The sequence below is a fragment of the Epinephelus fuscoguttatus genome, linkage group LG10 (assembly GCF_011397635.1).
Source record: "Epinephelus fuscoguttatus linkage group LG10, E.fuscoguttatus.final_Chr_v1".
NCBI classification, from domain to species: Eukaryota; Metazoa; Chordata; class Actinopteri; order Perciformes; family Serranidae; genus Epinephelus; species Epinephelus fuscoguttatus.
Genome location: NC_064761.1, coordinates 30,731,514 through 30,742,314, shown reverse-complemented (window position 1 = coordinate 30,742,314; position 10,801 = coordinate 30,731,514). Strand labels below are relative to the sequence as shown.

Here is a 10,801-nt window from a genome sequence, read left to right as displayed (position 1 = left end):
TCTAATCAGTTTTTTTCATTCAGTATTTTAATCCTCCTGTACAGCAACAAAAGGCTAAAAATAAAATAAATTTAAAAAAATGCCCACACATGCACGCACAAAAAAATGAATAACTACAAAAAAACTAATGATAATAATGAGTAAATAAAACAATACATGAAAATAAATAAATAATGTACAAATACAAAAGAGTACCCCTTGATGACTGTCAGACCTGATACGAAGGAACAACATTCCAGTAGCTTCTATTCATTAATCTTTTCCCTTACGCTAGTAATTTGACCACTTAGACCCTCTTTTTTCAAACTCATTTTATAAGTGAAGTACTCCATCAAATATGTTTGTAAATAAGTTCTCTGAATGTGTTTTTAATGATAAATTACATTGTGTAATTTTCATTATCCACTAATGAAATAAAAGCCTCTTTTAATCCAGTGTATTGATGATGATAATAAAAAATAATATTATTTTTTCGTTGCACAACCGCACACACCGCAGTTACCTAATTTTATTTTTTGACCGCCCACCGGAGATGACGTCTACGCACTTCCGCTGCTTCCCTCCAGCGGATTGGACGAGCAGCGGCAGTCCGCCCTGAACGTGGCGGGAGCTGAAATGAATCCGTGAAGTAAACAGAAGAGCTTGTGCTCTGCAGAGAATTGATATAAGTCTCCACACATGGTGTTTGGATATGAGCAGGCTGCGTTCAGCGATGGTTAAAGGAAAGAGAGCCGGACTGGAGATGGTGGAGACCGCGAAGACAAAGCGGAAGAGGTCAAACACAGCTGTGAAACAAGGTAGCAGACATGATCATGTTATTTAACTTACTATGTTAAAAGACAGACACAGACACTTTGAATATTGTGCATATTAATATGATAGTGAATTCGAACCAACATGTGTCAATGACTTTCTGCAAACATCCTGCAGTCTGCACGAGATTTATGGAAGATTGACACAATTAAAGCAACACATGCATGGCGTAATGTTATCCTGTTCAACAGACACTCACAGACATTACATACTGGCATTCCGATGTTGACGTTACATTTCTGCAATTGTGTTTGAAACAGTGTGACAAAGATTTTCATTCAACTGATTTTGGAAGTATACAGCCTCGGAAATTAGACATTGCAGATTTTTCTCTTATTGCTTCGGCACTATTTTTGAACATATAGCCACAAATCCTTACTCAAAATCAGCAAAACATGCATGTCTTGCTAAAGCAAACACTAATTGCAAAACTCTTTTTAAAAAATTGTGCTTTTGTATCAGTAAAGTATTTAAAAAAACATCATTAGAATAAGCACACAAAACACCAACTACACACTGATATTATATATTAATAACATTTGTGGTTTTAAAGTGAATTTTTTTTTTCTTCAAAATGTTCTAACACTCTAACACAAAAAACTAAAGCACAGCTGTAGAAAACTAACATTTCTGTTTGAAAAAAAACCTGAAATAATGAGACTTCAGACAGACAGACTTCATCCACATCTCTCTGTCCAATATTGGCCTCCATTTTTGTCCGCACTTTTGTCTGTAGCCCATTTATAGTGTAGGGATGCACGAGAATACAGGTACATCATCTGTAATGGCTGATATCGGCTTTAAAATTAACTATCAGAATCAGCCAACATGCTTTTTCTTATTTTGCACAATGAATAAATATTACATACATTGAAAAGCGCTGTATTTCATGTCTCCATCTTCTGGTGGGCCATCATAGTAAGAGTAGACATGCATAATATGATGTTAATTCCACTACAGAAGAGACATGATGATCACTTAAAATAAGGTTGGGAAAAAGTGGATATATCTGTATCAGTTATCAGTTACTTGCTTGAATATCAGTGACATTTGCCTTATTAAAAGTCTGCTTTGTGTAAATGAAACTAATGTTTTTGTTTGCCCAGAGGAAACCTCGAATGCCTCCTCACCATCCACATACCACACTTTCCCTGATCCTGCTGATGTGGTGCTGCTGCGCTCTCAGCTCCTCCGCTGGTACGACAAGGAAAAGAGAGAGCTGCCATGGAGGACTCTGGTAAAGAATTTTTAAAGTTTTTTCTGGTTTTGACAAGAAATGTTGTCTTTTATTAATCCAAGTATTTGTTTGTCAGAGACAAACCTTTGTTATGTTTCATTATGAAAGTATAGGAGGTGTTGTTGCAAGTTTTGTTCAGAGGTGAGGATATAGCATTGTACAGGAAACCTGTTATTTTTTTCCCATTTGGATAATGATGCTTTTATCACTGACATTTCTATCATACCACATTTGGTGCACCAATTAGTGCATTTAATCTCTTATTTTGTCACTGTACAGATCCTAAAAGTAAAACAACAAAAACAGGGATTACAAAGTCACAGTAAATGAATTTAGGTTAGTGGTTTTCAAACTTTTTGTACCCAAGGCACACCAAAGGGCATGCCAAAATCTCAAGGTACACCTGTATTTATAGTTGTGCAGAATAGACTCTATAATGTGTGTTACCACTCTTATAACAACATAAATGTTTGTTTTTATTTACTAATATGAAATGACAACCAGCTATTACTCATGAAATATTTATTAACAAAATTATTCAAAAATTCATTTTATGGGGTGTCGGTAACGTATGGGTTGTGGCAGCGCCCCATATACAGAGGTGATGCCTCGCTGCAGCGGTCGTGGGTTCGACTCCGGCTCGCGACCATTTGCTGCATGTCATCCCCCAACTCTCTCTCACTCCCCCATTTCACTCTCTCCTGTTAATTAAATTGATCGACGCACCAGTGACACATCCATTTAAATGGGAAAAATAAAAAAGATAGTGTAAGATAATGTGATGTGTCACACTTAGACGAAATGGGAGCAACACAACATACTGATTAAAAATCAAGATAAAATTAAATAAAATTCATAACCTTTTTGTATTGGCCCAATTGAATATTGCAATAATAATGTGTGGTTAATCTTAATTTCATAATGATAATATCTGACCGTATTTCTACTAAAGTCTTTCCTGTTATGCCTTGGCTTTTTTAGACAGTATTCTCATCTGGTTTTCAGCACGAATTCCTTGAAATTGCTTTAATTTTGCATTTATTTTTACTCAATAATAAAATGCATCATTCAATGTGGTATCCTAAAAGGCTCCTTGTATTTATTTTACAGGCTGTGACAGAGTCAGACCTCAACATTAGAACGTATGCAGGTAAGAAGATGTTTTCTTGTCATAATTAGTAAAAAACAAGTAAAGTCCGCACACCAAAAAAGCTCCAATCAAGTGTGATTTATTTATAGCATGACGTTTTGAGCTATGTCGGCTCTTCCTCAGATGCTTATAAGCATCTGAGGAAGAGCCGACATGGGTTGACTTTACTTGTTTTTTACATGATAACTTTTTTGGTCCAGCACCCACCCTCATACGGGGTAAGATGTGCGTGTTGTTTTTCCACTTTTCTTGTCATAATTACACATCATTAACTGCTGTAAACACTCTCCATTAAACTGTTTTCTCTCATTTTTTTCAGTGTGGGTTTCAGAAATCATGCTGCAACAGACCCAAGTGGCCACAGTAATAGATTACTACAACAAATGGATGAAGGTGGGTGTAGTTGAGAGTTGTTCATCACACTGGAGTCCTTGCAGTATATAATGTAATCAATATATTGCACCAATTTAAACTCTTCTTGTATTCCAGCGTTGGCCCACGGTGCAGGATCTCGCAGCTGCTACACTAGAGGTGATCACTACAAAAGCAGTGTCTCTGAAGATGAGGCTGGTTTTAAAATTGTATTGATTTCAGACTAAATTTATTGATTTAATTTCTGTGTAGGAAGTAAACCAGATGTGGGCGGGTCTTGGCTACTACTCCAGAGGAAGAAGACTGCATGAAGGAGCTCAAAAGGTCTGTGTTGTGATCTTGTGGCTCAGAGCAAAGATGTAATTGTGCTAAACAGTCACTTATGAAATATGAAGGTGCAGAGTGTTCATTGTATCACTGGTCTGTTGCAGGTGGTGTCAGAGCTTAAAGGGCAGATACCTCGAACAGTCGACGGCCTTCTGAAACAGCTACCTGGAGTGGGACGCTACACTGCTGCAGCTATAGGCTCTATTGCACTGGGTCAGGTGTGTTTCTGTGGGCGAGGAAAAATTGTGGGGCCACACTTGATAGCTGCACTGCCTTGTTTATCACTGATGACTGAAAAGATCTCTGTCGCCTAGGTTACTGGAGCCGTGGATGGCAATTTGATCCGGGTGCTGTGTCGCCTGAGGGCCATTGGTGCTGACAGCACAAGTCCTGCAGTAACAGAGGCACTTTGGTGAGATTAACACTTCAAACTGATATCCTTGGTTTTGATCCCAGCACCTACTTTAATGTCTCTGAATGTTACTGTGATGCTGTTGTTGTATTTGTTACCTGCCTTTGTAAGTTCTGCATGCAATAAACATAAATGTCTGCCGGACACCCAAACACATCTCTGTAATGGTCAGTTACGAACTCTGCATACAGTTTTCATTGGCTTTCATAAACACACTGTTACAATTGTTGCACTAGTCATGTGTATATCAATAACTTATTTCATGTTTTTTTTTTAATTAATGAATGATGTTTTTGGCACGTGTTTGATAAAGAAAGAATCCCAACAAAGGGGAAATTTTGTTGAATTGAAGTCATAGTCACAAACTCTTATAAAACGTGCAGTATAATCCAGGTCTGATTTATCCAGTTGTATGCTCAGTACCTCCCAAACAGACACCTCTTTCCAATGAGGAACTCAACAGAAAGTTAAACTTAATCTGTGCTCTCTTCAAAGCCAGATAATGTTGACAAAAAAACAGTAATTTTACCTCACTGAACACGGGAGCTGCTGGTCTACCACTGCCTTGATCAGTAGTTTTTGTGTGACATTTGTGTTAAAGGGTTAATTTGGATTCAACAAAGTCATACAACAACACAAACTAACTAACCCCAATGACTTCAATGCATCAAGAAATTTTCTCTATTCTTGATTGTGCGTTCACTGTGGAGGCATGCGAGAAAAATGTTTTCTTCATGAATTCAACGTGCCATGAGCTGAGATACACACATTTTCAATTGGGGACTGAAGTATTCCTTTAAAATATTAAGATATAAAAGAAATCTTTGAGGGATATTCCTCTGTTTAAAACAAAAGAGAAATATTCCTTAAAGATATAAAACAGAAAACTGGACGGGGTTAGGGAATCTGAAAGACATTTTTTAGTTGCCACAGTCCAATCCAAGTCCAAATATGCTCTCTTTACTGTGAAAAGAAACATCAGCGTTTCATGTGATCGCAGCACTGAAAAAAAGAAATATTTAATACCAAAGCCAGTTTTTGTAAAATGGTATTAATGTGGTTTTAAAGTTTCAGCTAAGAAATAAAGTCCTAAGATCCATTCATTCAGGGGGGGATGAATTGCTTAAATGAATATGCTGTGATTCCAGTTTTTGAGTTATTTTTTTCTGATCAATTTCAGGAGTCTAGCCAACACACTGGTGGACCCTGAGAGACCCGGGGACTTTAACCAAGCCATGATGGAGCTGGGAGCACGAGTCTGCACCCCAAAAGGACCACTGTGCAGCCAGTGTCCCGTACAGGCTCACTGCCACTCTTTCCGCAAGGTAAAAAATGTCCCATGTGCTAAAGTAGTGCTAGTAAGCAATGGTTTTGGGTAGTGCTTTGCTTTGGGCTGTAAATGCAGACGTGCTAAAACAGATTAATACTTTAGATCGTAGTGAAAAGGGTGGGATTTGTTTATTTCTCAGTGTACATGATGGTTAACACAGCGTGTGTATGTGTAGGTTCAAGTCAAACAAGAGACAAACTCCAGGAAGCTCTTGGGGAAGCTAGACAGGAAGTCATCCACCCTGCCTGATATAGAAGACTGTAGTAAGTGTCCTGACTCCTCTTCTCTCCTTCAGACCTCCATATAGTCATGACATTCAATTAAAGCACTTTTTACTCTCTCAGTGAACAGTGGGACGTGTCCACTGTGTCCCATGGAGCCCTGGGACGATGAGTTGGGAGTTCAGAACTTCCCCAGAAAGCCGGCGAAGAAGGCGCCTCGAGTGGAGCGAACTCTGACCTGTGTGGTGACGAGACCTGGCAAGGAGGGAGAGGATGAATACCTGCTCACACAGAGGCCGAACAAAGGTCAGTGCTCGCAGTGTGTGCCACTGGTCAGGGATCTGTATGTGGTGGTCAAGAGTTGGCTGCAAAAGGAAGTCGTCTCCAGCCTGATAATCAGATTGAAATGCTGTTTTGTTTTCACTTCCTTATTTGAATTGTGGAATGAATTGGGGAAGTGAGCAGTGATTCATAGGTCCATTATTCTAATAGACTTCAATAACTCTGCAGCTTTTATGCCGTCAGAGTTTATTTTGATTTTTTATTGTCATTTTACTCTAAGTCAAGCAAACTTTGAAGAATATTAAATACAGAAATGCAGCAGTGAAAAGAAACTTAACTCAAGTACTTCTACTTCTCGTCACTTCAGAGAGCAAATATTGTACTTTTTACTCCACTACAGTGACTTGAAAACATAAGTTTCCAGGTCCTTTGCAGATTCAGATTGATAATACAATCAACAACAAAAAATCGAATGTATTATTACAGATTAAAAAAAAAAATAATAATCCTGGGGGGAAATTCACAAGTATTCATCAGTATATAAAGTAATTAAAATAAGCTTCACCTTTACCAGCTGTAACATTTAAGTGATGAACACATAAATGTATCAACACTTATAATACAGTAATTTATTCTGAGTCCAACAGTCTTCATTATGAATATTTTAAGTATATTTTGATGCTGATACGTTTGTACTTTTACTTAAGTAGTAATTTGATTGCAGAGCTTTTACTTTTTATTCTATAATATTGCTACTTTTACTGAAGATAATTTTTTTCTACCACTGCTGAAATGCATTTAAAAACAAAACAAACAAATAAAAAAACTAATATAATAATTATTATTATTCTCGTCTTATATTGACACTGGGTATTTTACTCTTTTATTTTTGTCTAATAATCTAATTATAATGAAAAAATAATTATTCTAATAATTATGATTATAATTAATTTATTTACCTCAGTGTTTTCTTCAGGGTACTTAATTGCCAACATCACTTTTTTTATTGTTGGTAGCCTATTTATCTGTATTGTTATGGTTCTTTTCTTTTCATTCCCCCCCCCCATTTACTTTCTGTATTACTTAAATTGCCGGATTTTATTTGCCTAAATCTTGCTGTTTTAAATCCTTGTACAACCATGTTTAGCACATTGTTTCTTTGTCTGGAAAAATGCTTTATAAATTAAGTTTATTACTATTACTATTGTTAAAAATGTGACTCAAAATGCAAAATTAATTAAAACAAAAAAAAAAGAAAGCTCCAGTTAATCTTGTGCATGTGCGTTTGCGTTTAAAGGTTTGCTGGCAGGCTTGTGGGAGTTTCCGAGTCTTCTGCAAGAGGAGAAGAGCTCTGAGATGAAACAGAAGAGGGCGCTGTGTGCTCAGATCAGCGGGATACTGGGAACCCCTCTGACGGAAAGCCTCGTCCAGTATGTGGGAGAGGTAAGCCTGATGTTTACCACCCATCTGTCACACACACTTTCATATGTAAATAAACCCTTTCTGCAGCCTTCTTACGCATCACTGATTGGCTGTTTGCAGGTGGTTCACATCTTCTCCCACATCCACCAGACGTACATGGTTCACAGTGTGTGTTTGAAGGAAGCTGACACACTAACACAGACTGAAAATGCACAGTGGCTCACCAGGTCTGCTCTGCAGGAGGCGGCTGTGTCCACGGGAATGAAAAAGGTTTTTATTTTGTTTACACAGCGTGTGTGAAACTTTGCTGAAGTCCTAGGCAGCACCAGGAGAGAACAGAAAGCATGCTTTTGCAGCAGCAGTGTATTTTTCTACATGTACCTCTGGTGTGTAGAGACACTTGTACAGTTAACCTGTGTCACATTACAGGTTCTCAGTGATTTTAAGTCTTTAAATATGAAGAAAGTGTGAAGGGCAGGTGCAGTTGTTGAGTTTGTATAAGACAGTTTTGACAGCAGAAGTAAGCGAGTGAGTGTCCACATCTGCTCATGTGTCGTCTGAATAAATGGGATCAACATATTTAATTCTCCTGCAGATTGTGAAGTTGTGCGACTCTGTAGACAGTCAAAAAGAACAAACCTCTAAGGTGAGAATCCTTCTGTATATTATATAATTTACCTTATTCTATGATGATATACTAATGACAGATCACACCTTCATCATTTGTCTCTTCATGTCTCATATAGGATGGAAAAATACAGAAGCACAGCGGCACAAAGAGCAACAAGAGACCACAGACTTCCAAAAAACCCAAACTGAGTGCAGCTCACAGCAGCAGCAGACAGCTCTCCCTCAGCTCCTTCTTCAACAGCGTTAAAAAGGAATCTTGATAATATTGTTGTGTGTCAAAGTCATACACATGTGCCTTACTGCCAAAGCATCACAGTGTGTTGCCACATCAAGGTATTACTGTGGTCCAATCAAATTATTTTAACAAGATCAGTTTTTAAATTCTTAAAAAAATGCACATTTTAAAAAACGATATTGCTCCTGTGATGTTCCTGTCGGGACTTTTAGTGAATCAACAGTGTAGTTTGATTTGTAATGACCTCATTGCAGATAATGTTTTTATCACTATATTGTAACTAGTCTACGTCTTTTACAAGCAGCATGTACGATTCTTGTCATGTTTATAACCACAATAAAAGTGTAATGTTAGTGGACAAAAAGTGTAGAGAAAGTAACTTTCAGCTTTTATGGTACTTATAATAAAACAGACACAAGACATGGCAATTTGATCTGCTGTTCATCCTCCAATCAAGATTTAATACCTATTTTTTTAACATGGAGAAAGTGAGCAAAACATAGTGAACACAACTTGTCAGTGGCACCCCAGAATGTTTTCACAGGGGTGGCCAGATGAGCCACTGAAAATCTTTGGGTAGCACAAAAACCAAGTCATTACTGAATTTCAGGAATTTTGAATATGCCGTTTAAGTTTATGGGCTAGTTGAAGACTATGTCAATATTAGATGTAAGGAACCACATACATTTATACTTTGGTTTCTGATTTTACAGTTAATACTACTAATTATTTGATTTCCTAGTTATCATTTTGATTTCCACAATAATCCTGTTTTAATTTGTTCTGTACCTACACACGTGTTGGGCGATTCATTGTTACCCAAATAGGCTGGTAGTCCTTTTCTTTAAAAAGACCAGGGGCGTAAATATAGACAGTGCAGGCAGTGCAGTTGCTCTGGGGCCCATCTGGTGGAGGGGCCCGACTGCCACCTGGAAATACGCCCGTGTTCAAAGAACAACTCACATTAAAACAAAAATGGTGCTATTTTCCATACATGGCCTAAATAAGGCAAACCCACTAACACCCACGTAACTACCTTACGCCACTGAAAAAGACAATATACAGCTTTAATTTGAAGGAGTACATTGATTGTAAGAGACAAAACATTTGGTGGAAACAACCCCTTCGAAAATGCTCATGCCAGTTGTTCCCTCGCCAAAATCTAGCTTGAAAGCTAGAATTAGCAGAGCTTAAAGGTCCAGGTGACAAAAAAACCAACTCAATCATTTAGGATTTTTTTGGAGTTGCTGCTGTTGTTCACAAACTAAAGAAATGAGAGATCATTTTTGTTATGTTTTTACTGAATATTTGAAGGCAAACTGTAAAACTATATCACTTATTTTGTTGCAGTCCTATTTTATTTAATTATCTAATTTGTTTTAACTAATTAGTCATAATGTCATGAATATCGTTACCGCAAAAATACCTGAAATATCTGGATATTATTTTTAGGGCTATGTTGGAGCCACAGTAACATTATTTGTGTTTCATGGTGACTACATGTAAATAGATGCAGTTTTGTTGTTTGTACACGGGGTGGCGCACTAGAGTAGGGAAACGCAGGTGATTCGGATGAGGTGCAGGTGATGAGTTGCAGGTGTGTCACTGGGGAAGCAAACGGTTTTTTGACCGTGTTAGGTGTGGCGTGTTAAAAAGATGAATGGAAACGTATCTTTAATGGACACTGAACAGTTGAATGGACACCAACCTGTGATGGATTCTGAAACTGTGAAGTGGAAACTTACCTGAGATGAAGACTGGACATGCAACGTTCTACCTGTGTGAAGGTGAGCACTTTCTCAAATCAGTGTGTCACCAGGTGCCTCAGAGAGTCAGTGGAGAGATGCACCAGAGGTTTGCAGTGCAGTAACTTTTATTACTCTTCACAGCGGTTTGTGCTGAATTGAAAGTGAATATTGTTGTTTATATTGCCTGTGGTGTTGTGTCTACCGGTGTTGATGTGCAGCTGTGGAGGATTTCTGACGGCAGAGGTGGATGATAATTTAGAGTTTAGGTGCGGGATGAATATGCTAATTAGATCCAGCTTCACACATGCATTCAGCATGTCAGAGATATGTCAACTTCAGCACATGTGTTTTCTTGTGTTACGTGTTGTTACTGCTGTCAGGTGCTCTGTGTTTGAGCAGGAATACGAAGTGCATGTCGTTAAGTTTGTTAATTATACTGCTGATTACGGTCGCGTTTACTATGTGTGACCGGATATTGTGTATTGGTTTTTCGAAATAAAAGCATCCCGTCCTTGTCAGTGGGAGAACACAGGGCTATTACTGAATAACAGAAAGTGCTATGTGAGCATTGGCAATAACTTTACACAGTGCTGATAAGCATAAAAAATCACTGCGGTCAAGT

At 38.0% G+C, this 10,801-nt stretch overlaps 1 protein-coding gene across 1 annotated transcript; it reads left to right on the top strand.

The window, feature by feature from the left end:
- Positions 1-595: 595 nt before the first annotated feature.
- mutyh (mutY DNA glycosylase) lies at positions 596-8,786 on the top strand. Its single transcript, XM_049587719.1, has 15 exons — positions 596-797; positions 1,920-2,050; positions 3,161-3,200; positions 3,520-3,593; positions 3,690-3,731; positions 3,825-3,896; positions 4,004-4,117; positions 4,214-4,311; positions 5,492-5,636; positions 5,817-5,904; positions 5,986-6,168; positions 7,442-7,587; positions 7,687-7,836; positions 8,162-8,212; positions 8,313-8,786. Exons 1-15 carry the CDS (start codon positions 692-694, stop codon positions 8,454-8,456), a joined length of 1,584 nt encoding a protein of 527 aa, XP_049443676.1. The 5' UTR covers positions 596-691; the 3' UTR covers positions 8,457-8,786.
- Positions 8,787-10,801: the final 2,015 nt, after the last annotated feature.

Excerpts from the sequence above, each read along its gene's own strand:
- mutyh (XM_049587719.1), top strand. The coding sequence starts at position 692 with ATGAGCAGGCTGCGTTCAGCGATGGTTAAAGGAAAGAGAGCCGGACTG. Across the intron at positions 4,118-4,213 it reads GCTCTATTGCACTGGGTCAG|GTTACTGGAGCCGTGGATGG; the intron begins GTGTGTTTCTGT and ends TCTGTCGCCTAG. Across the intron at positions 8,213-8,312 it reads AAAAAGAACAAACCTCTAAG|GATGGAAAAATACAGAAGCA; the intron begins GTGAGAATCCTT and ends TGTCTCATATAG.